This window comes from Lagenorhynchus albirostris, chromosome 9, assembly GCF_949774975.1.
Source record: "Lagenorhynchus albirostris chromosome 9, mLagAlb1.1, whole genome shotgun sequence".
Lineage (NCBI taxonomy): Eukaryota > Metazoa > Chordata > Mammalia > Artiodactyla > Delphinidae > Lagenorhynchus > Lagenorhynchus albirostris.
In genome coordinates, this window is record NC_083103.1 from 3,292,852 (window position 1) to 3,319,949 (window position 27,098).

General features: G+C 51.5%; 1 protein-coding gene across 11 annotated transcripts in view; it reads right to left on the bottom strand.

Annotated features, from left to right (window-relative positions):
• The window catches only part of PPFIA1 (PTPRF interacting protein alpha 1), a 113,206-nt gene that overhangs the window by 18,380 nt on the left and 67,728 nt on the right, over positions 1-27,098 (bottom strand). For 10 of the 11 annotated variants that reach the window (XR_009542283.1, XM_060158276.1, XM_060158277.1 and 7 more), the window contains 9 exons: positions 25,552-25,683; positions 24,315-24,377; positions 23,167-23,246; positions 19,117-19,252; positions 15,875-16,098; positions 13,355-13,586; positions 7,988-8,139; positions 6,945-7,117; positions 6,446-6,539 (listed from right to left, as the gene is read on the bottom strand). Coding sequence is in view for 10 of the 11 variants with exons in the window: in XM_060158276.1 (XP_060014259.1) it covers positions 6,446-6,539; positions 6,945-7,117; positions 7,988-8,139; positions 13,355-13,586; positions 15,875-16,098; positions 19,117-19,252; positions 23,167-23,246; positions 24,315-24,377; positions 25,552-25,683 (1,286 nt within the window). In the remaining variant the exon portion in view is untranslated. The remainder of the gene's footprint in view (positions 1-6,445; positions 6,540-6,944; positions 7,118-7,987; positions 8,140-13,354; positions 13,587-15,874; positions 16,099-19,116; positions 19,253-23,166; positions 23,247-24,314; positions 24,378-25,551; positions 25,684-27,098) is intronic. The other variant, XM_060158284.1, reaches the window with a different exon arrangement.

Consider the following 27,098-nt stretch of genomic DNA (forward strand, 5'->3'; position numbering starts at 1 on the left):
AAATGCTCAACATTTCACAACAAAAAACACAGAGAACAACGCAGACCTTTAACACTAACGACGCTCTAATACAGCGAGCAAGGAAAGGGCTGGATTTTGGCTGTTTCTATTCTGCACTGCTATTTAGCTAAGTAGGTATTTGCTAAATTAAGATATTGGGTCATCTTTTTTGGGGGGGGGGTTATTTATTTTTTTTGGCTGTGCTGCGCGGTTTATGGGATCCCAGTTCTCCGATCAGGGATCAAACCTGGGCCCCCTGCAGTGGAAGGGCAGAGTCCTAACCACTGGACCACCACCAGGGAATTCCCGGGTCATCTCTGGTTTAACCCACAAGCTTCACATCCAGAAAATTTAAATGCCAACAACCTCTACCAGTGCACACAAGGCAGGCCGTGAGCCTACGATACTGACGGCGATGCCAACTAGCCCAGGGCAGGAGGCAGCGAGGAGTCCTGGGATCCTTATGGCAGGGCTCCCCAGGCCCCGGGATGTGGACCGGTGGCAGTCCGTGGCCTGTGAGGAACCGGCCGCGCGGCAGGAGGTGAGCGGCGGGGGAGCAGGCAAAGCTGCATCTGCTGCTCTCCGTTGCTCGCACTGCTGCCTGAACTGTCCCCCTGCCTGGCCCCCCCACTCTGCGGAAAAACTGTCTTCCACGAAACCGGTCCCTGGTGCCAAAAAGGTTGGGGACCGCTGCTTTATGGGATCAGAGATGTTCTGTGTGCCTGACTTTAAAATGCCCAAACCATAATGTTAACATCTTTTAAAATGATTTTGTCTACGGATAACATACTTATGTAAGAGGTAACACAAGAAGCTTTATGAACCTTATTGTACTTCTCTGCGTTACGTACTTACAAAACTTTCTGAAAGTCACTAATTAGCTTAAAAATGAAAAGTCTAGGAGAGAAGGTGGAACTGGAGTGGAAAGGACAGGTCCATTTACCTGACTGGACATCCCTGAGTCACTGCGAAATTCCTAGGTCGTTCTTAGTTATTTTTCTGTAATAATTTCTGCAGATCACCCCACGGAATCTTTTATTTCTAAAGATACTTAGTGGCTTTTCTTTCTTTTTCTTTTTTTGGCCACGCTGCACGTCTTGGGGGATCTTAGTCCCCCGACCAGGGACTGAACCCGGCCACCGCAGTGACAGCGCGGAGTCCTAAGCACTGCGCCGCCAGGGAACTAACTCCCTAAAGAAACAGAGCGGCTTTTCATTCTATTCAAGCAGCATTAGACTTAAGACTGTGACGTCTATGTACAATTAAAGCCCAAAGTGTTTCACATAAAATTTCAAGTAAGTGTTCCTTTAAGTCAACCTTAGGTTTCCTGGGAATAGTAAATACTGTATTATCCAGGAATGATTATACCACAGAACACAACATGTATCTTAACAGCTCAAGCAGAGTAAAAAACCCAGTAAACTTTTCAAATTAAAACAAACAAAGCTATTCATAAATTAAAAACAAAAGCTGAGTCCACATGAGACTGTGACCACCCTGACACAGGACCCCAGCGCTGGAAGGAGTCATGGAGGCAAGAAGGGCCTTGTCGGGCAGAGCAGCCATCAGCGCTGAATTGAATGCTACTTCCTGTTCCCTGAAGATGACTCCTCCTCAAAGACAGCAGCTACACCTTATGTAAACATTCACGGGGGCCATACAAGCCTCTGAACACCGCAAACAAGGCCTGCACAGGCCAGCCAGGGACAGCCTGAGTGTGGTCCCCGGACCGCCAGGCTGGCCAGGAGGCGGCGCCGCAGCACCTGCCAGGCCGGGGGCTTTCAGAACCCCGCGCTCTGAAGGGAGCCAAACAGGCACTGAATCCTTGGCACGTTGCCAGAGGCTTCATTTTTTTTTAAATATGCAACAGATATTCACTGTAGACGAGAAATTCAGGGTTAAAAAGAGCCCACTGATCCCATTACCTGGAGATTGGTGCACACTGTTCTGACTCTTTTCCAGGCAAGAGTTGCTCGCTTTCATAAAAGGCCTTTTCTACCATGGATGTATTTCTGGGATTTTAGAGCTCCGGTCCAGCACCCTGATGACACTGGGATACGGTGACGGTGACAGGACAACGCGGCTGAGAGACGCGGGAAGCCAGCAAGAGGGCGAGGAGGCCTGCGGCCTGGGAGCACAAGCCCCCTCCTCCCCGAGGTGCCCGTCCCGCGCTGGGGGAAGCACACCCGCAGGCGGGCATCAGCGGCAGGGCCCCCACTCCTGCCCCTCCCGCCAGTGGGGCACAGGAGCAAATCACTGCCGCTCTCCCACTTCATCTAGGAACCCACTTCTGCCTGCTGCCGACACAACCCGTGACTGCTCCGAATGGAATGCCGCGTGCCCTGGGATTCTCTGTTTCTACTCTCTCCTGTTTCCAGTTCTTCTCAACTGGAAACGCTCACGCTCCCCCCGGTGGAGGCCCACCTGCTCCCGCGGCTGCTTTTCTTCGGTGCGCTCGTCCGCACCACAGGGCTCTTGGCTGCCTTACGACCAACTGCTGACATTTTATCTGTTCGAGATCTGGGGACTGCCACGGCACACAGTTTTGTCTCCCTCACTGAACCCCATCATAGACAGTCTGAGAAACCAGGGGATGAAAGCAGCTACCTGGAGACTATTTGGGAAGCTATCGCTAAGTCCTCTGCCAGAAGCAGAACACCTGGTCTCCGCTAATGGAATATCGGTAACAAAAGGCCAAGAGAAAAAGACTTGATGACAAAAAATGGTATTTAAAAAACTCTTGAGTGGCAGAATAAAATCTGTTCAGTCCCTCACTTAGGAACAAATGTGTTTCTTTAAAAGAAAAAGTACTGATATCAAGAGCAAAGAAATAAATAAATGTGAAGTACAGCCTACCAACTCGCCCATTCACTCACACGACCACTTTCTAATAATCAACAGAACCGTCTTTTCTTCCTTCTTTACTACAGCTACCAAGATAAACATGACAGGCATTTAGTCCTCAGCTAAGTTAACTGCAAGGGAAGGAGGTATTCCTTCACAGGTCAATCTTCTAGAAAACAAGAAATCTTCCAGTCATTAGCTCCCAAGCCTAAAACACGAGCACTAAGGTGACAGGACTCCAAATGCCTTAAATCTCCCCAAAGCATCCAGCTCTGTTCCGAAGAAGCTGAGCTACGAGCCAGTATCCTGCGGGATGAGGCGTATGCCATCTGCCGGGATACCGCGGCCCCGAGCCACGGTCCAGAAGCAAACAGAGGACTCGCTCCGTTTCTGCTGGGATTGATTTCCTTCCTCTGCAACGCTCTTTGCTGTCACTGTCTCACTCTCATCTTTGACCTCAGTTTACAGAGAGGACTGGGGAAACGAGCTCAAGGGGGCTGCCTCCCCTGCGGGCCAGCTGGGACGAGGTCAGCACTGTGCCCACCTGGCTCGGGCCACGCGTGCGGGGCTACTCGGCTGGGACTTGATCTGCCCCGTCAATGATCAAATTCTAGACCCCAAGCGGGATTTCTTAAATACCTGCTCTAGTAGTCGACTCCTGTGGCACACTTACTAACCTCAGAATCAGAGGCACAGGAGAAAGACATTCAGAAATACGCTGAATTCTATGGGGAACAGACACGCCTATGAGAGAAAGGTCATGTCATATGTGAATGACAACATGCGCTTTAAATTGGGACAGAAGCACCACGGTCAAGCCGTCTTTCGTAACGAGACGGTTGCGTGAGGTGCTGATCAAATACCATACGAGTGGCATCATCCAGACAACAGACAGGGCCTCATTTCTCTGACACTGACACTCTGCACACCCGGCACCTCCTACAAAGGCTCACCGGGCTCCACTTCACCGACGCAGCCGCGCAGACCGGTGCAGGGCCGGAGAGAGGCCCGGGCAGGAGGACTGCGGTGCCACTTCCCGTCAAAAGCAGTGCAGCTCCGAGCCTGTAGCTGGCGACGGGCAACGCGGAAGGTTTCAGGACACACAGCACAGCAAACCCCACGACTCAGCTTCCCCCGTGAGCGCACGACAGCGTCAACCAAGGGGAGGTGGAAAGACAGCATTTACAGCACCAGGTCCTTATTAACGGGGCCCAGTTCAAACACCGCTGAGCAAGTGCCCGCACGCGGGGAGCCCGTCTAGAGCCCAGGCCACCGCGACGATGGTCAGGGACGCCGGCTCCCACGACAGCTGCAGCCTCCACGCCCCACCGAGCACGTCCAGCACCAAGTGTGCCCGCCGCGCTCTCTCATGTAGCTTTCATGAAACCTGAAAGTCTCATCTTCACCAAATTTTGAAAATTCTCTAAAAAAGTGGACGCACTGGCTGTGTAAGTTCAGCAGTTAAAAGAGCACCTCCGAGATAAATTGGGGCTTGATAAAAAGAAAATATTTCTGACAAGCGTATTTTGATTCTCCCATCGATAATGCCATAAACGTTAAACTATATTCAAACAGTACTTTTTCTGGAAAGCTAAAATATTTTTTTCACATTTATAAGTAAAGCATTCTCCCTGAAGCCAATCGTATCTCTGGTTAACTGACAGAACTAAAATCACCCACTGTAGTCAGAAAACCTTCGGACTCTGCGTTGTTCTCCAAGTCGTCAGTACATGTTAGAACTTGCCGCGCGTGACGGTGGAGCAGAGAACACCCTGCTCGTGCACTCTCAGCCGTGGTAACACAGAGTCAGAAGTTCAGCCTGAGCACCCGAGCTCCAGAGGAACCTGCCTAGCAGACACACACACACCAGCGCACGGAACTTCATCACACGCCGGGCAAGTAACCCAGCGACGTCTGCCACGTGCAGCCCACCACTCGAGCTTCCTCCTGAGAATTACAAGACAAATGGAGAAAACACAGTGGAAAACTACGTTTGACGCTACGTGAAACACCAACGCTCAGGAGCAGAGGGTGGGAGGGCTGGCGGCACAGCCATAACCCCTCCTGGTCTCTAGCAGCTGAGCGGGAAGATGTCAAGTGAAACGCCCCAGCAGAATCTAGGGCACAGAAGTGTCCTGGCATGACTCCAGAAGGGCAAAAGGCTCTGACGTTAAGTCCCCATAAGCGAACGGCAGTCACCTGAGTTCGGGTACGACACTCTCTACAGTTCAAAGACAGCAACACTCAAATCAGCTTTTGCTGTTGAGTTTCTACAGTTTTCCACTTCCAGGGAACCAAAGACCGAGTATTCCTACGGTGTCGTGAGCAATGACCGAACGGACAGCATTTCCCCCGGAACGCAATCAACACTATGCCACGCAAGATAACTGTGATTTCTAAGAAGAGAGCTAAAATGTGGCAGATTTCACAAAAGAAAAATCAACAGGCAACTTGAGGGGCTAAAGGCAAACTGGCCTCTAGTGGAGAGGGTCCCCGTGGGCTCAAGGGTGGTCCTGGGGTCAGTGCCTGCAGGCCCCGGATTCCAGACCAGCGTTGGTTTCTCAAGGTGCCTGACAGTGGCCAGATGACCTTCCCCATCGTCAGATTTATCACAGAGCCCACCCAGCTTCCCCCGTCTCAAGGGCCAGTATTACCACCTTATCACCACCTTCCCCACTCTCAGGTTCGTGCTCACCCGAGACTACAAAACGTTCCACCTTATTTCCCACTTGTCAGTTCACTGGGACAGCCTCCGCCTATCCAGGTCATCTACTTAGCGCTCGTTTGGGATGTGGTCACCCGACACACAAATCGTCCTGGGTCAGAAAACGTCTCTGGACCCAGAGACACATGCACACGCTATGTGCCTCTGTGCCTCATCCTGGGGCATCACAACGCCCGAGCTCCTTTGCAGAAAACCATCCCTACTGTTACCGCTTATTTTCAGAAATCAGGACAACTCAGAATTAAAATTTAATAAGATTGCAAAACTGAGAGTCTGTTTAAGGTAAAAATACAAAATCTACCAGAGGAGGGAAAAAAAGGGCAACATGGTAAGTGACAACTTCCCGACTGATGGCTAGCGTGAGCCGCAAATGCCAAGGCCCCGTAGTGGCTGCGGTCACACGTGCGTCTGCCCCAGCGCCGGCACTGCTTAAGGAGCCTCGTGGACGTATACGTAGATGTATCTGTACAGCTAATGCTCGTAAAGGCCCCATGGGGTATGTACTACTATGACTCGCATCTCACAGATGAGAAAACTGAAGCACAGGAAAGCCACGCTTCCCAACGCCCCAAAGCTGACTCGTGCAGGAGCCGGCATTCAGATGCGAAGGCTCCATGGCTGCGCACGACTCAGCCACGACACGTCCTCACCAGAGAGCTCTCTAGAGTGGACTAGGAGCCCACGTGTGAGGCCTCCCCGAATTCACAGGTGTTCTAAGTCCTCCGGGAAGCACAGTTTAATAAAGGCTTTGGGCTAAGCTTTCAGAAGATAGTATATCTACAGAGCTGGATATCACATTTAATCAATAAACATTAGTTAAGCATCAGGAACAACTGAAAACTGTTCAGTGAGATCGACAAAAAACAAAAACCTTACTTTTTTTGAAGTTTACGATTTTTTTCAGCCTGTCCTCCCAATTTGCTGAGTCCCAAGGCATCTTGAGATGAGTTTTCTGTCTCTGAAATAACAGCTACGAGGAAGCAGAGTGGTCGAAATATTGAGAGAAAATCAACACGGCCGAGTTAGGTGTTTCTGTAAACAGGTGGAGGAGTTTTTGTAGGGAGAGTGAGGAAAATTCTAAAGGTGAACTTTCCGACCAGACGGCCCATGCGCACACACGCACACACGCACACGAAAACGCTCAAGAGGCAGGAAGGCTGACGCCTGGGAGACGCTGAGCTGCTCAAGGCAGGCAGACGTTACCCGTGCTCTCTGGGCCGTGTGTGGACCCACTGGGGAAACAGACCCGGGAGAACACCCAGCTCGTGTGAGAGGAAGCACGCAGTGGCGACGGGGCGGCGGAGGGGCGCGCAGAGGTGTGCGTGCAGCCCCCTGCCCACTCCGAACACTGAAGGGTCGGCTGGAAACCACCCACCTTGTCCCAGCGACTCCTTGCCCAGGGCCCCAGGCCGGCCCTTCTCTTTCTTGCCGAACAAGCGGCCGATAGAGGACTTGATGCCCTTCTTCTTGGGGGCTTTGTGCAGCGAGTCCTGGCTGCTGCTGCTACTGCTGGGGTTGCTCGCGGGGCCGTCCTGCGAGCCTGTCGAGCTTTGGGGACAGAAAGTGACCTTTAACGGGTGGCCTCGCGCAACCACACCCCCTACAACGCTCGCTCCCCACACCATGCGGCAGACGGGGCTCCTCGCGGACCGCGGCGCGCACAAGAGGTGCAGGCTCCCCACCACGGACAGCTGCTCCCGAGAGGCCGGGACTCTCTGACGTGAGCTCTCCTCCGAAGGGGGAGGGGCCCGACTCTAGACCACCCAGTGCAGAGGGTGCTCCGAGCCCCTCAAGGTAATGGCCCGGCAGGTGCAGACGCCCCCGGGGCCGGGGCAGGAGAGCGATGGTCACTGTGCAGGGGTGCTGGAGAGATGACCACACGTGCCCTGCATCGAGTGCTGCCTGGCTCCGGACAGGAGCTCAGCAGGTGGTGGTCTGAACAAGGCCAGCGTCACAGAACTGCAACTGACAGTCTCCTGAGAGGAGGCACTCGGGGAGCATGGAAAGATGGGGTGGGACACCTCACAGCTCGGAAAGGACAAGAACGCATCCGAGAGCCACGCAGTGTCCTACAGAGGAGTAACGCTCAGAAACAGCCCGCGCCGGGCGGAGGCTCCAGCCAGAATAGGAAGAAAGTTCCCAAAGGAGTTAATCTGTAGAATCTGCAGAAACGAGGTGTTTCTAAAATTGCTGATATCTCTTAACTCTTTCCTTGCCAAGCTGACTCTGTCCAAACAGAAGGCACCTCCTGCCGGATTTCACTACAGCGCCCAGAGCAGGGGTCGGCACCCTAAGTCTATCACTTCAACAAACACGCTGAACTGAGTGGTATTTCTTTAAAATCATCATTCTGACTTGTTTTTCAAGAGAAGACGAACAGATTTCCTGAAAGTGGAAGGAGGAGAGCAGGGCCCTTACTTGCGTGCGTCCCTGATGTCCTCGTGGCTGGCTGTGTGCAGCGCCCCTGTGTGCAGCCGGTCCAGCCGAAGGGATCGTGGGGACGAGGGGGGTGAGGTTTCACATTTGATGGTCGTCTTGTCGTCTCGTACCTCGTCTCGGGAAGCCGGCAGCTGAGGGATTGAGGTAAGTGTAAAATTAGGTGACAACAGACTGTGACGGATAAAGGAAGTCACGGAGGCTCTACGTTATAACCAGAAACTTATTTGAAAACCTATTAGCTGTGCTTTCTGCCAGTACAAAAAGGCTTGATTTAGCCTAATGCCATCTTAAAGGGCTGTCTTGTTCATGAGAAGCAAGGCTGTCAGCAGAGGGAGCCGGCCTGCACCCGCACGAGCGCGGAGACCTGGACAGTGGCCTCCCGTGGCCTGCCGTCCCTAGAATCCAGGCCACCCGGACAGCCCCGCAGGGGCAGCAGAGAGCTGAGCCCCGCCTGAAGCCACCACCATAAACCACACGCATGGCATTAACCACCGCGATGAAGAGGACCCCGAGGAAGAGGACGACTGTGTTTATCTCCTGATGCCATTCAACAGAAACACTAGCACGGGGAAGAAACCTCTCAGGCAAACCTGTCCAGACCTTTCTGTTTGAGAGGAAAAAAGAAATAGCTTGTTCTAGGTCTTCATCAAAAGACGATCTCTTCCAGACTCCCAGCTTTTTGGCTTATAATGGGATGTGAGTATGGGAAGCAGGGTGGTGGTTACGGTATGGGGAACAGATTAACCCCTTCAGGGTCCAGGCAGATCTTCCTTATAAATTTGGGTTTTGTGGTTAAGCCAGGTTAGATTCTACGAAACATGCACGGCAAGCATTTGTAGAAACAATGAGACTTGAGCAACCGACCTGTGCCTTTTCAATGGGATTCTGTAAAGAATAATACTGATCCACTGCAGCCCCACAGTGGCTTGGTGACAACAAAGTGACCCGGGGCAAAACACAGCTGAACTCATTTAAGCGACAGCTGGATAAACTGTGTCCTCTCCTGATTTCTAATTACAATCATCAGACAGCAAAAGGCTAGAAAGGCTAGAAATCATCAATGTGAAACTTAACAGGGATCGATCTCAAGTTCAAGCTAAAACAATCCTTTAAAAAATCAAACGGAAAAAAAAAAAAAAAAAATCAAACGGGTCAGGGAAGCGACACAGGCCTGAGTTGACTATGGACTCCGTGGAGACAAACAGCTGCTTTGAAGCCCAGTAAACACGACAAGCCCCTTCCCAAGGGCCTCTTCCTAAGGAAGTCCTCCGGGCCCACCCAGCCTGGCACCTCCCCCGGGATGAGAGCCCGCCCCACTGTGCCCACGTGACTCGGACAGGCAGCTGCACGCAAGTCTCGGCATCCACGTGCGGCGTGGAGGAGGCGGCAGGTCCGCCGGTGCCTGGTTCTTGGCACACACACGCCAAACCTAGAACAAGGCCCTCTCAGTAGCCAGCCAGCGAGCTCAAGCTACCACATGCAACAGACCAGGCCCCCCGGCCGGGACGTAATCAACAGGCCACTACCTTTATTGAGAAAGTCTTGCCACCAAGAAAACTACGAACGTATGCGGCAGAACTGTGTCTCACTGCCGACCTGTGGACTGTGCAGGGACGGCACAGCGTGGCCACCCCGAGGGGCACGGGTCTACCACTGTCCTCACTTAACAGCAGGGCAAAGCCGGGCCCAGAGCGGGCGAGCGGCTCACCCAGGTCACAACCAATCGGTGACAGAGCCGGGACTTCACACTGCCGCCCTGCTGTGGCCTGGCAGAGGGGCGCTGGCGCGCTGGGCGGCTGGGCCGCAGCACGGCTGCGCGGTGAGTGCACGCCCAGGGGGTTGTGAGCCTGAGAGGGAGGGAGACGTCGTGGTCAACAGATCTGGCCCTCAGCGCACCGTATTCCCTCCAAGAACAGGGGCTCAGTCCAGGGTTATCTGAGAGGAAGGAGCCCCGAGCGCTCTCCGTCAGGAATGCTGTGAAGGAGACAAGAGCTCCTGGTGGAAAAGCGGGCCAGACGGCGCCAGGGCTGAGGGTCCAGGTTCTGAAATCAGACAAATCCACACTGCGCTGCTGACTGGCTGTGCGAGCCTGGGCACAGCACCTGGCCTCTCTAAGCCTCGGCGTCCACGTCTGTTGAATGGGGATAACAACAGCACCTGGACCTCACGTGGGTGTTTGTGGGATTAGGGAACAGACTCGTAAAGCATTCAGCACGACGCCTGGCACAAAGTAACAGCTTACCGAATGCTACTACCTGTGACTATTAAAATTGCTTTCCCCCAAATCTAGCATCTATGGCTCCGCTTCCATCATTTCTTTTTTTTTTCTTTCTGTGGTACACAGGCCTCTCACCATTGTGGCCTCTCCCGTTGCAGAGCACAGGCTCCGGACGCGCAGGCTCAGCGGCCATGGCTCACGGGCCCAGCCGCCCCGTGGCATGTGGGATCTTCCCGGACCGGGGCACGAACCCGCGTCCCCTGCATCGGCAGGCGGACTCTCAACCACTGCGCCATCAGGGAAGCCTCCCATCATTTCTTTTTAAAAAACACTATGGGGAATTCCCTGGCGGTAGGGTGGTTAAGGACTCAGTGCTCTCACCGCCTGGGGCCCGAGTTTGATCCCTGGTTGGGGAACTAAGATCCCACAAGCCTCGCAGCGCAGCCAAAAATAAATAAGTAAATAAACAAATAAATAAAATTTAAAAATAACAAAAAATAAAACCCACTATGTCTATTGTAAATAAGCGTGCAACACTTAGAAGGCAAACCAGCGGGAGAAAGGCAAACTCTTACATTTGTCCCAGCGAACGACCTATTTCCAGCGGAACCATCAGCATAGGTTAAGTGGAGGGTGAGTTTCAACACTTCCATTAAAACGTCAATTATTCACCAGTACCCAACCACATAGTGTTCATTCACGTAAAACGACAGGGACTCTTCAATACTTCACAAAGAAACAAAGGCATGCCGAATTACTAAATAATTTACCTTTCTACGATGCTTCCTTAAATCACTAGGCTGACAGATGCATGCAAAGAAATGAAGAGAAACAAGATTTACTGCACACTCTGAAGTTAAAAATTCAAGGATCAGTACAGGCAAATATATTAAAAAGAAAATGACAGAACACATGTAAGTGAGATAAGATTTAGAGAAAATGTAACTGGAAATAGAACATTTTTTTAACCACAAAAGTTAAATATAATAAGCTATTCAAGATTTCCTAGTGAAACAGTATAAATTTTCCTCAGGAAGATACAATTCTATTACAACATACTCCATTTCTTATAATATGGCATTCTGTATAACAAAGGGCCCTAACAGTCATCTATTCTAAGCCAAACTTCTCTATAACTTAGTTTTTCTTAATAAGAAACATGTTATACTTTAAAATAGCAATCTAACTGATGAGGAAGTAATTGCAATACCTATTTTAACACTGAACAAATCTAACCACCTATTGGACATTAACGTAAAATCCTTACCTAGAATTTGATTTAAAACTTCTCAAAATAAATTTATTGATTAAAGCAGGTACCCTGTGAAAATATGTAAGAATAAAAGCTAGCATAATAGCAGATAGTCTTTACATTTTATGATTCATAGAAGATAGTTTAATTAAAAATACTCTAGTAAAGACATTAACTGTGCATGTTTAATAAGCTGATGAGATTTACCGCCTTAAGTAATACAAGCACCGAAACCAGAAGCACGTTGTGTCAGAGCCCATGAATTCTACACTTAGCGGGTCATTTCTTTATATAAGCAGCATCTCACTTATGAATTACACGTATGCTATACAGTGTGAGCAAAAACACTCTGGTCCATCTACATCATGCCTGTAGCCATACCTAATATGCAGTGATACACTAAACAAAACTTACCGCTATGGGGGAAAAACACTGTTTAATGAGAAACGAAGATAACGCAGAAACCCCACTAATGAGCCACGACCAAGCATAGACACACGCTGTGGAGCACAGCACTGCTGTGAAGGGACTGATAACCGAGTGGGTTGGACAGGGAGCGGAGCTGGATGGTAAACTACAGACCCGGCGGTGGGGAGGCTGGGGTCTGGATTAACTGATAAAACAAAGGATGATACAGGGAATCAACACCGATGACAGAAGCAGACACACCGTCAGCCAGTACAGAGAACCATATAACAACAAGGAAAAAAATACACAGAACTGTTTTTACAAATTCTCTGAAAGATACTAAGCATGAAACCACAAATGAAATCGTCAGAGTTTTAATTATCAGCTAATTAGCTAATGATGTAAATTACAGAAGCAGTATATGCCCAAATACCACCACATGGACTAGTCCCCGCTTCACGTGTCACTGAAATGATTCACAGTTGATTTAATTACACGCTAACAATGCAGCTAAAATGAAAATGGGTGGTAACAGAAAAAAGTTATAATACAAGTGCAGTTAAAAAGCAGAATATTGTAAATACGACTTCACGTGGTGAACAGCAATGCACTCAGAAGACCTAAATACACAGAAAGCTATAACGTGTGCTCCAGAGCTGCACGCTGTCACCACGTGCTCATCGCGTTTCCAGATGAGGAAGAGTGAGGACGCCCGTTTGCTTCCCTGGGAGCCGCAGGGCACCAGCTTTTTTTTTTTTTTTTTGCGGTACGCGGGCCTCTCACTGTTGCGGCCTCTCCCGCTGCGGAGCACAGGCTCCGGACGCGCAGGCTCAGCGGCCATGGCTCACGGGCCCAGCCGCTCCGCGGCATGTGGGATCTTCCCAGACCGGGGCACGAACCCGTGTCCCCTGCATCTGCAGGCGGACTCTCAACCACTGCGCCACCAGGGAAGCCCAGGGGCACCGGCTTTTAACCTGGTTTCACATGCAGACCCGGCGTGAGTGCGTGGCCAGCTGCCTCAGCAAGAGGACCACTTTAGCTTTTTCGGTTTTGTTTTGACCGCATGCCCTGCCCCCTCCAGGGAGACATCCCTAGTGTAAAGAAAGACAGCATCGACTCTCTGTACAGTGTTCGAGATGCCATTAGGGCTGCCTATGTTTACTCTTGCTAAGCTGTCTATTCCTGAAAAACAAAAACTTTCCTGTAGCTGCTGCGCCTTGCAGAGGCCATGCCCAATGTTACACAAAGGAGAAGTTTGGATGAGTTCATGATGACATGCTAAGCTGGTGGTCCAAACATCAAAATTAATTTGTCATTAATTGGGGGACTGATTAAATACTAGCTTTAAAAATCTTGAACCTCTGAACATAGCAAATGCACCTGATTTTCTTCTAGGTTAACAAAGAAAGCAAGCAAGCAAACCAGGTGTGCTGGGGGAGGGTGCAGCAGGGAGAAGGCACACACTTACCAGAGTCATGACGCCTAGTCTGTCCACTTCCCTTGCCGGGCTGTGTGGGGCCCTTCGAGGGGTGGGCCGCCCGCTGCTGGGAGGGGAAGAGCTGGCCCGAGAGGAAGCAGGGTACGGGGGGATGGAGCTCACTGATCGAAAACGACCAAGGCTGTCTAAGCTCCCACTGCCCACCCTGCTCTCAATCTCCTCCGCCCGCTGCTCCGTGTTCTCCTTTTCTTCTTGTATCAACCTGAAACAGAATAAAACCGTCACCTGCCTTTGTCAGAAAACAGAGGAACGTGTCTGGATAACAAATCTGGGTCTGTGTTCTGTGTTCCGATTGACGACTTAGCACTGAGTTGCTTCTGATCATTCACGTTTGATTTTCCTTATTTACACTAAATTCTGATGGGGGCTGGGTGGCAACGCTCACTGCATAATGAGATATTTAAAATTTACAACTTTTTTACAATATTTAAAATTTACAACCTTCCCTGTTGTTACAGCAAAGCAGCACACCTGTCTATCAATTTTTTCAACTGGAAATAAGGAACTCTGATATAATCAAAAAAGCAATTCACAAAGCAATGTGGAGTTTCTAAACACAAGTCTCTAGACCAGATGAAAATGCTGAGTTGATTTTTTTAAGGTTGAATTTGAACAAAAGTATTATTTCATAAAGTTCTCTACCAGCCTCATGTGAGTTTCTTTTTTTGTTTGTTTTTTGGGGTTTTTTTTGTTGTTGTTCCCCAACCAGCGATTGAACCCATGCCCCCTACAGTGGAAGGGCAGAGTCTTAACCACTGTACCGCCAGGGAAGTCTCTCGTGTGAGTTTCTGGATTCATGTCGACCACAGCTGCATTACTCTGGAATTCAAGGTTAATGTTCCTCTCCCCGAATGTGTACTGGATGGTTAAATAGCAGTCTAAATATCTGACTATGCAAATGCAATTATTTTGATATTAAAATACTGGATCCTTGTCGTAACCTTTCCAATTTAAGTTCTACTTATATATCCTGAAAGTATTTTCTCATTTTTGATAAAAAGTCGATGGGCAGAATTTACCAGTTACATCAGGTCAACCTGTTGCATAAGGAAAAAATCATTTTTACCTGGCTACAAAAATAAAGGTATATTATCGTTTCATAGTTCCCGCAGGGATGGGGAAAGACAGTCTTTCAGAGCTCGTCTGGGTTCAAACATGGCACACGAAGAAGTCAGTCTATGAAGTCAAAAGTGCAGGCAGGGCTTCCCTGGTGGCGCAGTGGTTGAGAGTCCGCCTGCCGCTGCAGGGGACACGGGTTTGTGCCCCGGTCTGGGAGGATCCCACGTGCCGCGGAGCGGCTGGGCCCGTGAGGCATGGCCGCTGAGCCTGCGCATCCGGAGCCTGTGCTCCGCAATGGGAGAGGCCACAATGGTGAGAGGCCCGCGTACCGCAAAAAAAAAAAAAAAAAAGTGCAGGCAGCACAACCTACTTTTGCCATTTATTCTGCGGCCTTTCCTCTCTGGCCCCCGTTCTCTGCAGGTGGGAACAGGCGCCTCTGCCTGTGTTAATGTGACAAGAGCAAGCTGAGCAGCAACTCTGACCGGGTCGGCCACAGGGTCACCGGCCTGGGGCTGCTCTGCATGTGGACTTGGGACAGGAGGTGTGGCCATGGCAGATCTGACACCGGGCAGGCCTCAGGGTACCCGATCACACTGCCGCCCCCAGACCTAAGGCCTCCTGATCACTACAAGGCGTCCTCTGGATTCTATTCCCTGTTTTGCAAAGTAACTATTATAATTGCTACGACAGTTTCTGAAGAAAACATCTTAAATGTACTGATGAGACTAGAAAATACTCAAGCACACATCCTCTGACCCCTGTCTTACAAGAACCAATTTTCACATTATGTTAATTTAAAAGCAAATCGCAAGTCCCAGTGGGAGCCTGCCAACCCGAAAACCCCAGCTCTTCTGTTCCCGGTGGCTTTGGGACACACCACAGAATACGCGAGGCTCCAAGGGACCCACAAGAGGGCGACCTCTCCGTGCCGGAGGACGCACGGGCTGCAGGGGGGCATCAGCTCAGAGCTGGGGGGGACACAGCCGGCTGGCAGAGGCCGAATAAGGGTGTGCCCTCACTTTCTGCGGCACGCCCACCAGCCCTGCCCCGGGAAAGGAATCCGGGGAGCCGACTCCGCCCTGACTCCCTGGCGCCATGTCTCCGCCCTGCACCCCGGACGGGCATGGCCTCGGCTCTCTGCACCCCGCCATCTCTCTCCAGGTGTGTCGGCAGCTTCCGGGGGCAGGGGCTGAACGCCTCACGCCTCTCCTCCCCCTTCCACGACATCTCACACAGTGTGCTGACCCCACAACTGTGGAGACAACGCCCTGCTTAACTGAGCTTTATAAGCAAGGGCAATCTCAGGACTTAAAATTCTTAAAACAGAACCGACGTACGTTTCCTTATTTATGGAACACTTAGGCTTTTCTAAGTAGCGACCACCCCTCGGAGACACCGTGTTTCCGGGAAGCCAGGCACGGGCACACGCACCGGATCTCTTTGTTGATGGCGTCCAGCTGCTCCTGAAGCATCATGGCCAGGGTCTGGGCATCGGCCTGCCCGCTGGGCGACAGCAGAGTGGCCGAGCTGAAAAGCGTGTCCCCGTCGCCGGCGCCGTCAGGCACGTCCGCGCCGCTCTCGAACGCCTGCGCCACGTGAGCCAGCACGCTGGCCTGCCGCGCGCGCTCCCAGTCCTGCTCGTCCAGGGTCTGCACCTGCGCAAGAAAGGCCGCGGTTCAGCAGCGACAGTCAGGGCAACTTCAGGCTACCAGCAACTTGAAACAACTTTACACAGAGACCCAGAAGACCTTGGAAAAATGGGTCACGCTTAGAAGCCACTGACATCTGTGAAGTGAGCAGTACTTAGGAAATGGGCAGGAGGAGAATCTATTTCTCAGACAGCCTGGCCACGTTCACTTCCTAGCCTGGACGGGAGGCAATTCTACGACGTTATTCGCAAGGCTGAGGCAACCGCGTCAGAAACAAAAACCGAAAATTAAAAAAATTAATTCCGTGCCACCATCAGCCAGGCTGAAGGGAAGTAAACAAAAATCCCTCAGATCCAAAGCTGCCGGGTTCACCTCGGCTGCCATAGCTTTCACCAGCGCCACCACGTAACAGGGCTCTCAGAGGTCCCTTAGTCTCGTCTCCCAACACGCGCAGACAAGAGCAGCAGCAGAAGGGAGATGGGAGAGCCTGCCCCCGACAGCCCTCGGGGCGAGGGAGCTGCAGAGCAGCGGGGCTTTTCTAGGGAACTGCAACTCGCGTTGCAAGGACACCTCCGTGCTGAGCCCGGACGCCCTCTGCGCTGTCATCAGAACATGCACAGAAGAAGCGTGCTCGCTGGGGCCCTGCGCTGCCTCTCCTCTGGGGCCATCCCACACCCCTTCCCTCCCCAAACCTCCTCCCACTCCCCATCCCCACCTCCACGCTCAGCCCAGGGTCCTGCCTTCCGTTTGCCAGACACGACCTCAGAGTAACCACGGGGCAGCCTCTAGACGCAGGCTCCCCAGCCCCCTGCCCCTGGGGCCTGTGCCCACGCAATCCGTCTTCCGACCCTCCCCAGGGCCGGGCCACCCCCTTCAGCTGGTCCAGGATCACCTGCCATCACTCCTCCTTCCCTGTGGCTAATCCACGTCCTAGGGGCTCATTCCCAACAGCCTCAGGATGCCCACTCCCTCCTCTCTCCTTAAAAGCACACAGCAGGAACCACAGAACTCTGCCTCCAGGGCTCCTTCCAGCAACCACTGCGTTTCCCTGAAAGCGCCCAAGGGCAGCCTCTACGCCGCCCCTTCCCTCCTCCGTCTGTCTCCCACTCTCTGCAAGCAGGTGTGCCTCCAGGGGGCTCCGTGGAGCCCGCACGCCTAGGTCCCCTCCCCCACACTGCCCAGCAGAGCGCTGGGGCCTCTGACTCAGCAGCCCCACCCTCCCGGGCTGCTCCTCACCCCCCGCCGCCCTTTCTCAGCCTCCCGACCTCTGAATCCGGGGTGCCCCACGGCTCCATCCGTGGACCTCATCTCTCTCTCCACAGGCACCCACCGGGTGACCCTATCTGGCTCATGCCTTTAAATACCACCTGTATGCCCATGACCCCAAGTCTACCTCGAGTTGAGAGCTCTCCCGGGTCCTGGAACACCCAGCTGCCGACCTGTCCACCTGAACGGGACCGAGGCCCAGATCCCAGCCTCCCCCGACCCGGCTATCTCCCTCACAGCAGGAAACAGACCCCAGCCTTGAGCTGCTCCCGGACCGCGACCGCCCCCGCGCCCGTAGCCTACGTCCAGTGCACCGGCCCGTCTGGCTGGCACGACCATTACCTCCGAATGGCTACTTCCCCTCCCTTCCTCAGGTCTTTGCTCGAACGCCACCCTCCTGGAGACCCTCGCTGGCCACCCTGTTTAAAAATTATTATTCCCCTCCTTGTTTGGCAACTCGGGTACCCTTGGTTTCCTTTCCCTGCTTATTACCATCTAGCTGTGGTGACTGAAAAATACGTCCATGAATTCTTTAATCCTCCTCCCTTCAAGAGGCAGAGGGCAATTCCTCCCTGACCCCCGTGAGTGAGGGCAGGACTTCGCAGCTCACTCTAACGATCAGAACGCAGTGGAAGCAAAGGTGTGCAGCTTCCGGGACTGCGGCATGAAAGGGCTCTCCCCCGCTCTCTCTCGGAGGGAGTTCTGAGGAAAGCCAGCCCCATGAAGAGGTCCACACGGCAAGGACCGGGGCCCTCTCGCCAACAGCCAGGTGAGGGAGTCTGAAAGCGTGCCACCCAGCCCCGGGGGAGCCTTCCGGTGGCAGTGACCTCAGGAGGCCCTGAGCAGGGCCCAGCCCACTAAGATGCTCCCACGTGCACACGAACTGTGGACTATTAAATGTTCACTGTGAAGCCACTGAGCTTTGCAGTGATTGGCTATGCAGCAGTAGATAAAGAATACACACAGCATGTTTTATTTTACTTTCCATTCACTGCTGCCTCTCTCTTCTCACTAGGGAGTGCGTGTTGGAGTGTGCGTGTGTGCAGGTATTTTGTCTGGTTTTTTTTTTTTTTTTTTTGCGGTATGCGGGCCTCTCACTGTTGTGGCCTCTCCCGTTGCAGAGCACAGGCTCCGGACCCGCAGGCTCAGCGGCCATGGCTCACGGGCCCAGCCACTCCGCAACATGTGGGATCTTCCTGGACCGGGGCACAAACCCATGTCCCCTGCATCGGCAGGCGGACTCTCAACCACTGCGCCACCAGGGAAGCCCATTTTGTCTGTTTTTAATTCTCTGCTGGAGCCCTAGGTCTGAGGATGCCTGGCCCAAACTAGCTGCTCACTGAATATGGGAGCTCAAAATACAGAGACATATATAAAAATATATGCCGTGAAATGCACAAAAATATGAAGGCAGTTGAACTTCCAAATGAGAATTCTCACTACAAGATGATGAATGTGTGTATCCATTTACTCCTAAGGACAACCTCAAACCTGTGCTAATCAGCACTGTGCTGTGCCTTACAGTAGGTCACATGTTACCAAAATTTGTTCTTAAAAAAAAAAAAAGCTTGCCTTAAAAGTAAACTCTTAGTCAGAAAAAGGAGAACGGGGGTAGGGGAAGAGAGGAAGCGACCCATCAAGCTTTGTTTCAAGACAGTCTCCGAACCACAGGGTGAGGAGGCCAGTATCTCACAGAGCGCTGGTCCCCGGGACAGGGGGCGGGGCTGGGCGGGGCGGGGCGGGGGGGGGGGGGCTTGCCTTGGAAGGCTCGTCGCGCAGCGCTGCCAGCCGGCCTTTCTGCGGGCGTCGCAACACCGCGCTGCTGCTGAAGGAGTCCGAGGGCCCGTCTGCCACGGGGAACCTGAAATCTGGGACGCTGCCCAAGTGGGGTCGGCTGAAACACGGGGGAAGAAAAAGGTCATTATTAGGAGGAAAGTGACCTCACTTTGTTGGCCAAGCCGGAACCTGTCAACTTGGAAACTGAGTGATGTCACAGGAGAAGGTCGCCCAGGAGGGCACCGCTCGCCCGCTCCAACAGCACCCTGCCGCCTGTCCCACCACATCCGGGAAAGCCAGCGCGGACACGAGGACATGCCAGTGACAGGGACGGCACCCAGCTGTCTGCGGCGCCCAGGGGTCTGTGGTCCACCTGGGAACCCGCCCTCAGGTCAGGGCGCTGGGCCCGGCACCTGCCCTGCTTTTTCCTTGACATCCACACCTCCCCTCTGGCCTTCAGCTGTTCTCTCCTTTCCTGTTTGGGCCAAGATGCCCAGTGTGAAGCCCATCAATCATAAACATTCCTCTACCTGGAACACGGTCTACACCGCTCACAGCGCCTCAGACAAACCCGCAGCAGAAACCCCTCTGAACCACGGCTTAGAGCTTAGATGGACTGGTGTTTCCGAATCAAAAGCAGAGTCCTGGGTGTAATTACATTAACGATCAAGACGCTAGGCTGAAGAAGTCCCAGAACAGGTGGTTGGGGCCCTGAGCATGACGACAGAAACTGGGCGTGGGTGTCAGGAGACACCCCGGTCAGCGGAGGCGCGGCCCAGCCTTGACCATGGGCCCACCTGCACTGCGGGCCCAGCCCAGGAGCTGCTCGGCCCTTGTCTCTGGGAAGAAGGGTGGCGCCTTCATTCGCAGGAGCCCTGAAATCCGGGAAACAGACCCCACTCCCCTGAGGAGAGTAAAGCTCTCCTCACACCCTCTGCAGAGCGGGCCAGGACCACGTGCTAGCTCAGCCTCCTCTGGTTCACCCACTGCTCGACGTTTTTAAAAGAAATGTCTTCCCAACAAACACATGAAAGAATGCTCAACATCATTAATCATTAGAGAAATGCAAGTCAAAACTACAATGAGATATCATCTCACACCAGTCAGAATGGCCATCATCAAAAAATCTAGAAACAATAAATGCTGGAGAGGGTGTGGAGAAAAGGGAACCCTCTTGCACGGCTGGTGGGAATGTGAATTGGTACAGCAACTATGGAGCACAGTATGGAGGTTCCTTAAAAAACTACAAATAGAACTACCATACGACCCAGCAATCCCACTACTGGGCATATACCCTAAGAAAACCATAATTCAAAAAGAGTCATGTACCAAAATGTTCATTGCAGCTCTATTTACAATAGCCAGGAGATGGAAACAACCTAAGTGTCCATCATTGGATGAATGGATAAAGAAGATGTGGCATATATATACAATGGAACATTACTCAGCCATAAAAAGAAATGAAATTGAGCTATTTGTAATGAGGTGGATAGACCTACAGTCTGTCATACAGAGTGAAGTCAGAAAGAGAAAGACAAATACCATATGCTAACACATATATATGGAATTTAAGGGAAAAAAATGTCATGAAGAACCTAGGGGTAAGACAGGAATAAAGACACAGACCTACTGGAGAACGGACTTGAGGATGTGGGGAGGGGGAAGGGTGAGCTGTGACAAAGCGAGAGAGAGGCATGGACATATATACACTACCAAACGTAAGGTAGATAGCTAGTGGGAAGCAGCCGCATAGCACAGGGAGATCAGCTCGGTGCTTTGTGACCACCTAGAGGGGTGGGATAGGGAGGGTGGGAGGGAGGGAGATGCAAGAGGGAAGAGATATGGGAACATATGTATATGTATAACTGATTCACTTTGTTATAAAGCAGAAACTAACACACCATTGTAAAGCAATTATACTCCAATAAAGATGTAAAAAAAAAAAAAAAGAAATGTTTTCAAGTGTTGCATAGGATTTATCCCTTGTTTGCAGGAGATCAAAGTCTGGAATCTCCCTTGAACCGCAACCGTCTCCCCTTCCCCTCTGGCCTCATGCCTAAGGAAACTGCTCCTTCTTTCTCAGCATGACCTCTACCCAACTGCTTGGGGACCACAGCACGCTTCAAAATCGGGTGAAAGCTACGACACAAAATCCCGCACGTGCTTTTGGTGGCTGGCGGATCCTCTGACGTCCACAAACGCCCCCGGGTTCTGTCGCCCCGCAGCAGTCATTTCCCAGTCTCCTTACGGAGCCCAGCCACCATCTTTGTCCCCCACTTGTCAACAGAGGCTGGCTTTCCTCCCAGAAGATCTCAGAGACAAGGTGACTGATTTCACTGTGAAGTCCTGCCAAACAAGCCGAGCCTGCCCTGCCCACGAGCCATCTTTTCAGTCCCCCCTCCGCACCCCGAGGCCCCCCTCCCCACCTGCTGTGATCCGTCTTTTCCCATTTCTACAGCTCCCAACCACCTCTCTGCTAAGCCACTTGACATTACACCTCGAGAACTGCCTCCTTGAAACGTCCCCTCCCGCAGTACCCAGCCCCTCCAGCCCACTGTCTTCAGAGCACAGATTTCGCCTACAGCCCCCACCGTGCCATCAGAGCACGGAGGCCCCCCTCCGCCCCCCTGCGCCATCAGAGCAGAGCCCCCCCCCGCCCCCCTGAGCCATCAGAGCACAGAGCCCCCCCCACCCTCTGCGCCATCAGAGCGCAGAGCCCCCCTCCCGCCCCCCTGCACCATCAGAGCACAGAGCCCCCCCCACCCTCTGCGCCATCAGAGCGCAGAGCCCCCCTCCCGCCCCCCTGCGCCATCAGAGCACAGAGCCCCCCCACTCCACCCCCCTGCGCCGTCAGAGCGCAGAGCCCCCTCCCGCCGCCCCCCTGCGCCGTCAGAGCAAGAGCTGCTTCCTCGTCCTTGGCGTTCACGGTCACACGCGGCTCTGGTGGCCGTGCCCGAGGCTTTTCCACTGAAACCCCCGCAACTGCACCAGCCCTCGGCTTCTGGCACCCGCGCCCCCTTCATCACTCAAACTCCCAAAAGGGGAACAGGCTGTGTCCACCTCCTCCTCCAGGTACCCGCACCGTCCTCACACGCACCTCATCTACCCCGTGAGCAGGGCTCTGCCTCCACCTCTGACCTCACCCTAGAGGACCTCAGCCAGCAAGTCCAGCGATGCCGCTGTCCCGATCTCCCTCCACCCCCCCACCCCCCACCGTCCGTAAGCTCACACACTCTCCTTGAAATTCTACCCCCCGGTGGTTCTGGAGACAGGGAAAGTTTCTGGCTCTGGCTCTATCTTCCTTGATTTCTCTTTTTTTCTAGGAGGTTCTGCAAGGACCCTAGACCCTGACGGTCCCCTACGTTTGCAAATGCTGCAATATCTGTATAGGCTCCGAACTGTCTCCTAAATCACGATTCAAGCAGGAGTCTCTTTCCTACAGATGGATGAATGTCACCAGTTAAGCTCTTCAATAACTTTTGCTAAAGTTTAACTCTCACTTGATGATCATTTTCCACAAAGAAAGCAAAGAAAAATTTAAATAGCTTAAAAAGAATTATCGCCCCTATAATGACAAGTAAGAAAAAAATCAGGATGCTGAGTCATTTGCTCAACTCACTCACAAGCCAGGTGGTTCCTCCCACGGCAGCCAACGCCAAGTCATGTCTCAATACATTTTAAAATGACTGCAAGTCACTAACCTGCGATTCTTAAGAAACATCAGTGTCACAGTCTGTCAGGTCCCTCAAATGAATACACCCAAATATTAACGAGCCACCACCCTCCTTCCAAACCGCCTCCTGTGGTTTTGAGTCTTGTCAGTAATGTGACTGCCACTCTCCTAGGTACCGAGTTCTAACCTTAGGAATGATATTCTACTCTTTCTTCCCTCTAGCCTGCCACTAAGCTACAGGCTCCTGGAGGCGCGACCACGAGCTATACCCACCCAGTCATACTGTCCACGCAGCCATGACACGCCCTTGTATACACACGACAGTGCTGAGCAGAGCTGTGACCTGGGGAACGTCCTACCTGTGGTGTAGGGGAGCCCCTCTCAGCCCCGTCTGGTCCAGTTCAGCTCTCAAGGCTTCCAGGGTTAGTACGAGCTGATCCTACAAAACAGCAAATGGCATAACACGTGTTGCTTCCAGGATATAAAATGACTTGCATCAAAATGTGCTCAAATGCTGAACAAAACCGTAACAGGTTACATTAGCAGTTATAAAATCCAAACATTTTAATTCTGAGAAAATGTTCTCCAAGAGTCCTATAGCAAACATAAACGCTCAGACCAGTATTAACTTTATAGGCTGTAGTGAACAAAAAGTTACATCTTGGTTGTAGAAAAGCTCTCAGAAGAGAAACGCCAAGCCATTAACAATAATGAATTCTGAGACAAGCTGTACTTGGGGCAGGGGTGGGGGACACACACGCAGGATTCACTCTCCATCGCACTCGCTCCTCTGCATTGCTTCTAGCTGTCTACACCAAGCACACATCCACTCATGTGCCACCCCTACTCCCAACGCCACTTCCTCCCAGGGCAAAGCGACAAGGCAGACTGCCAGAGTTTCTGAGTCAACGGACAGCCTTCCTGCTCCGCGCTGTGGGCCACAGCTGCCACTCACCTCATGTGGCTACTGAGCGCCTGGGACGGGCCACCCCAAAGCGCCAAGTGCTGTGACCAGAAACCACACGGCAGGTTTCAAAGACTCAGGTGGAGAGAAGAACGTAAAGCAGCTCATTCGTTTTTAGAGCAATTATACGATAACATTCTGATTACATAGGGTAGAATACAATACAATTAACTTCACCTGTTTCTTTCTACCGTTTTAAATGTGGCTACTAGGAAATGTTAGATTACACATGTGGCTCTTATTATCTTTCTGATGGACGGCACTGTTCCAGATGAAAGGCTCCTGCTTTGTTTCAGCTTTCAGATGAACCCAGAAAGGACTCAGAATTCTGAAGCACACACACCTGCTGGACTCTAAATCCATGTAAAACGCAAACGCCTTCAACACACAAATCCCGGAGTGCTATATATGTTATAGCAGTGGACTAGCCATAAAGAAAATGTAACTCAACTTCTGCTAAACAGCTGTAATAATTATAATAACAATGAACCCAGCTCAATTCAGCTCTTAACAGATTTCTAAACAATCTAGAGATTGAAGCACCTTATCATGTTGCATTTCTTCTAATTGCTTTTTTGCATTTTCAACTTCTCGTAGGAGGGAATTCTGAAAAAGATATAAATAGCCTTTTAGTGTTAATTCTTAAAAATGTTCCACGTACTATAGGACGGCTACAGTTCTGTCTGAAACAGTGAAGCACCGCGGGAAGGAATGGGCCACGTGAACATACTAATGGGCAGATCACACTCCCAGGGTGAACTGTGAGCCACGAGGCCAGATGACACCTTTTAATCATAACCTGTACATATAAAATTTCCTTCTTCACCGACTGATTTTCTAGATGTAAGGAGGTCAAGTTCATGGGGTAAGTTAAACTGGTTTATACCGGCTTTCAGCTTTTGCAGTTCAGTGGTCACTCGGGAAACCGGCACAAGTTTCACATGCAAAATTCAAATCTGAGACAAAAATAGTCCTACCTTAAGGCCGGCCCGCAGATCAGGGAGGAAGTGAGGTAACTGCCCTATGTGGTCTCTAGTAATGCATTTCATCGTGGGTTTTGTGTAAAATGAAACGTGCCACATAATTAGTGGTAACCACTGGTCTCTCCCAAACAAGCATCAGCCCAGGTGCCAATCTCAGGGAAGATTCTTGGGCCTCATCTCTAGGGCACTGGTGCAGTCGGGACAGGTTTTTTATCAAACCCGAACCAAAGTGTCGCCCATCAGAGCTTCTCTGACATAGATTCTCGGCTACTCCTTTACTCTGGTTACAGCTACAGTAGTTCCATGATGAGCAGCAAGAGTCCAGGCTTAGACATTTTCCAAACCAAATGAAAAGAGAGAAGGCTGGAGTTGGAATATGAGAACGCTTGTTTTTAGATGGTTAAATCTTTTATATTACATCACACACAAGAGGCAGAAATAAACCTCTAATGCAAGAGCAATGAAGGGGTGAGGGTGGACCTAGAAAATTGTGGCGCAGGGGCTGATAAACTCGGCCCGCCAGTGGCACACAACCACGTCCATTCCTTTACGGATTGCCTGTGGCTGCTTTCATGCTACTTAACTGATCAGCATGAACTTCTTCTACTCAATTACTCACGACTGGTAAACGCCTAAGATATTTACTACGTGGCTGGCCCGCTATGGAAACAGTTCTCTAACTCTTGTTCTGGAGAGTAAGAATGACAGGCAATTTCCCACACGCACAGCCTGGGCGAGGACGTAGCCCCTGGCGCCCCTTTTGCAAAGGGGCCTTCGGGGATGGTGTGCGAGCGCACCTTGTCTTCCAGAGCTGCCATTCTCTCTTTAAGATGAAGCTGAAGCCGCTCGTTGGATTCTGAAAGCAGCTTGTCAACAGTGTCTGATAAACGTTTATTGTGTTCTTCGTTCATTTTTTCTCTCTGCCTTGCCTAAAATAGGAAAAACAAAAACTTACAAACTTCAAGAACAAGTATGGTCATTATTTTAAAAGCACCAAGGAGCGATGACGTGACTGGCCTATGCCCTGGCTCCCCAGGCTGCCCCTCCCGCTGCCATCTCCGGTGGACTCTGCACCGTCACCAGAACCGACTGGATCACCAGAGCTGACTGCAGGTGCAGAGAAAGGTCCCTCCCACTGCTTCTGTTCCACAAAGCACCCAGGGGGCCTCATTAGTGTCACCAACCATTAACTGTCTGATGGACTCAAGGAGCAGATTTACACGCAGAAAACAAGCACATTTTAAAGGGGATCAGCTTACACACACACTGGAGGGGGAACTTCCCAGCATGTAAACAGAAGCTTGAATCTGGATTAAGGGGGTAAAATGAATTCAACTTATAAAGCAAAAGGTAAAAAATTTCATTTTGGAAAAAAAAACAGTGGAGACAGACTTTCACATGTTTTTCTTTATACTCTTAACATCACCTGAATTCTTTGTAATGATAATTTATACTAAAAAACTAGAAATAATTACCGCAAGTAATTTTTAAATGTAATAAAATTGGTAAGTCTGTGTTCTATAAAACTAGCATCAACTTCATGGTTTCAAAAGCTTATTTTCACCCCACACCCTGAATGAACACAGAAGAAAAGTGGAGGGGACAGAAAGTGCTGACAGGCAGCACACATCAGGGCAGGTCCCCTCGGCGGGTCTCCCTGTTCTCCTAGGTTGTTGGAAGCACTAAATACAAAGCGCTCAGAATCACGCCCAAAACACAGCGACCACCACCATCTAGAAGAGGCCCAGCTCACCGTACGATAAGGCTGTCAGCATCCAAATTAAAAAAAAAAAAAATGTATTTATTTATTTTTGGCTGTGTTGGGTCTGTTGCTGCGCGTGGGCTTTCTCTAGTCGCGGTGAGCGGGGGCTACTCTCGGTTGCGGTGCGCGGGCTTCTCACTGCGGTGGCTCCTCTTGTTGCGGAGCGCGGGCTTCAGTAGTTGTGGCACGTGGGCTCAGTAGTTGTGGCTCGCGGGCTCTAGAGCGCAGGCTCAGTAGTTGTAGCGCAAGGGCTTAGCTGCTCTGCGGCATGTGGAATCTTCCCGGACCAGGGCTCGAACCCACGTCCCCTGCACTAGCAGGTGGGTTCTTAACCACTGTGCCACCAGGGAAGTCCCTCAAATATTTTTAAAGCAAAACCACTTAAAAGTTTGCTTTGAATTGCCTTAGTCATAAACTGCATCCCTATTGCAACGAGTTCTGGAAGTAATGAAGTGCACCCCTCAAGCGGTCAGAGTCCAATTCTCCGCCTAAGAGGGGAGGGCGCATGCCTGTGTCGGGGGCAGGGGCGCCTGGCATGCGGATCTCTTGATGGGAGGCAGACGCTTTCCTTCCTGGAAGCTC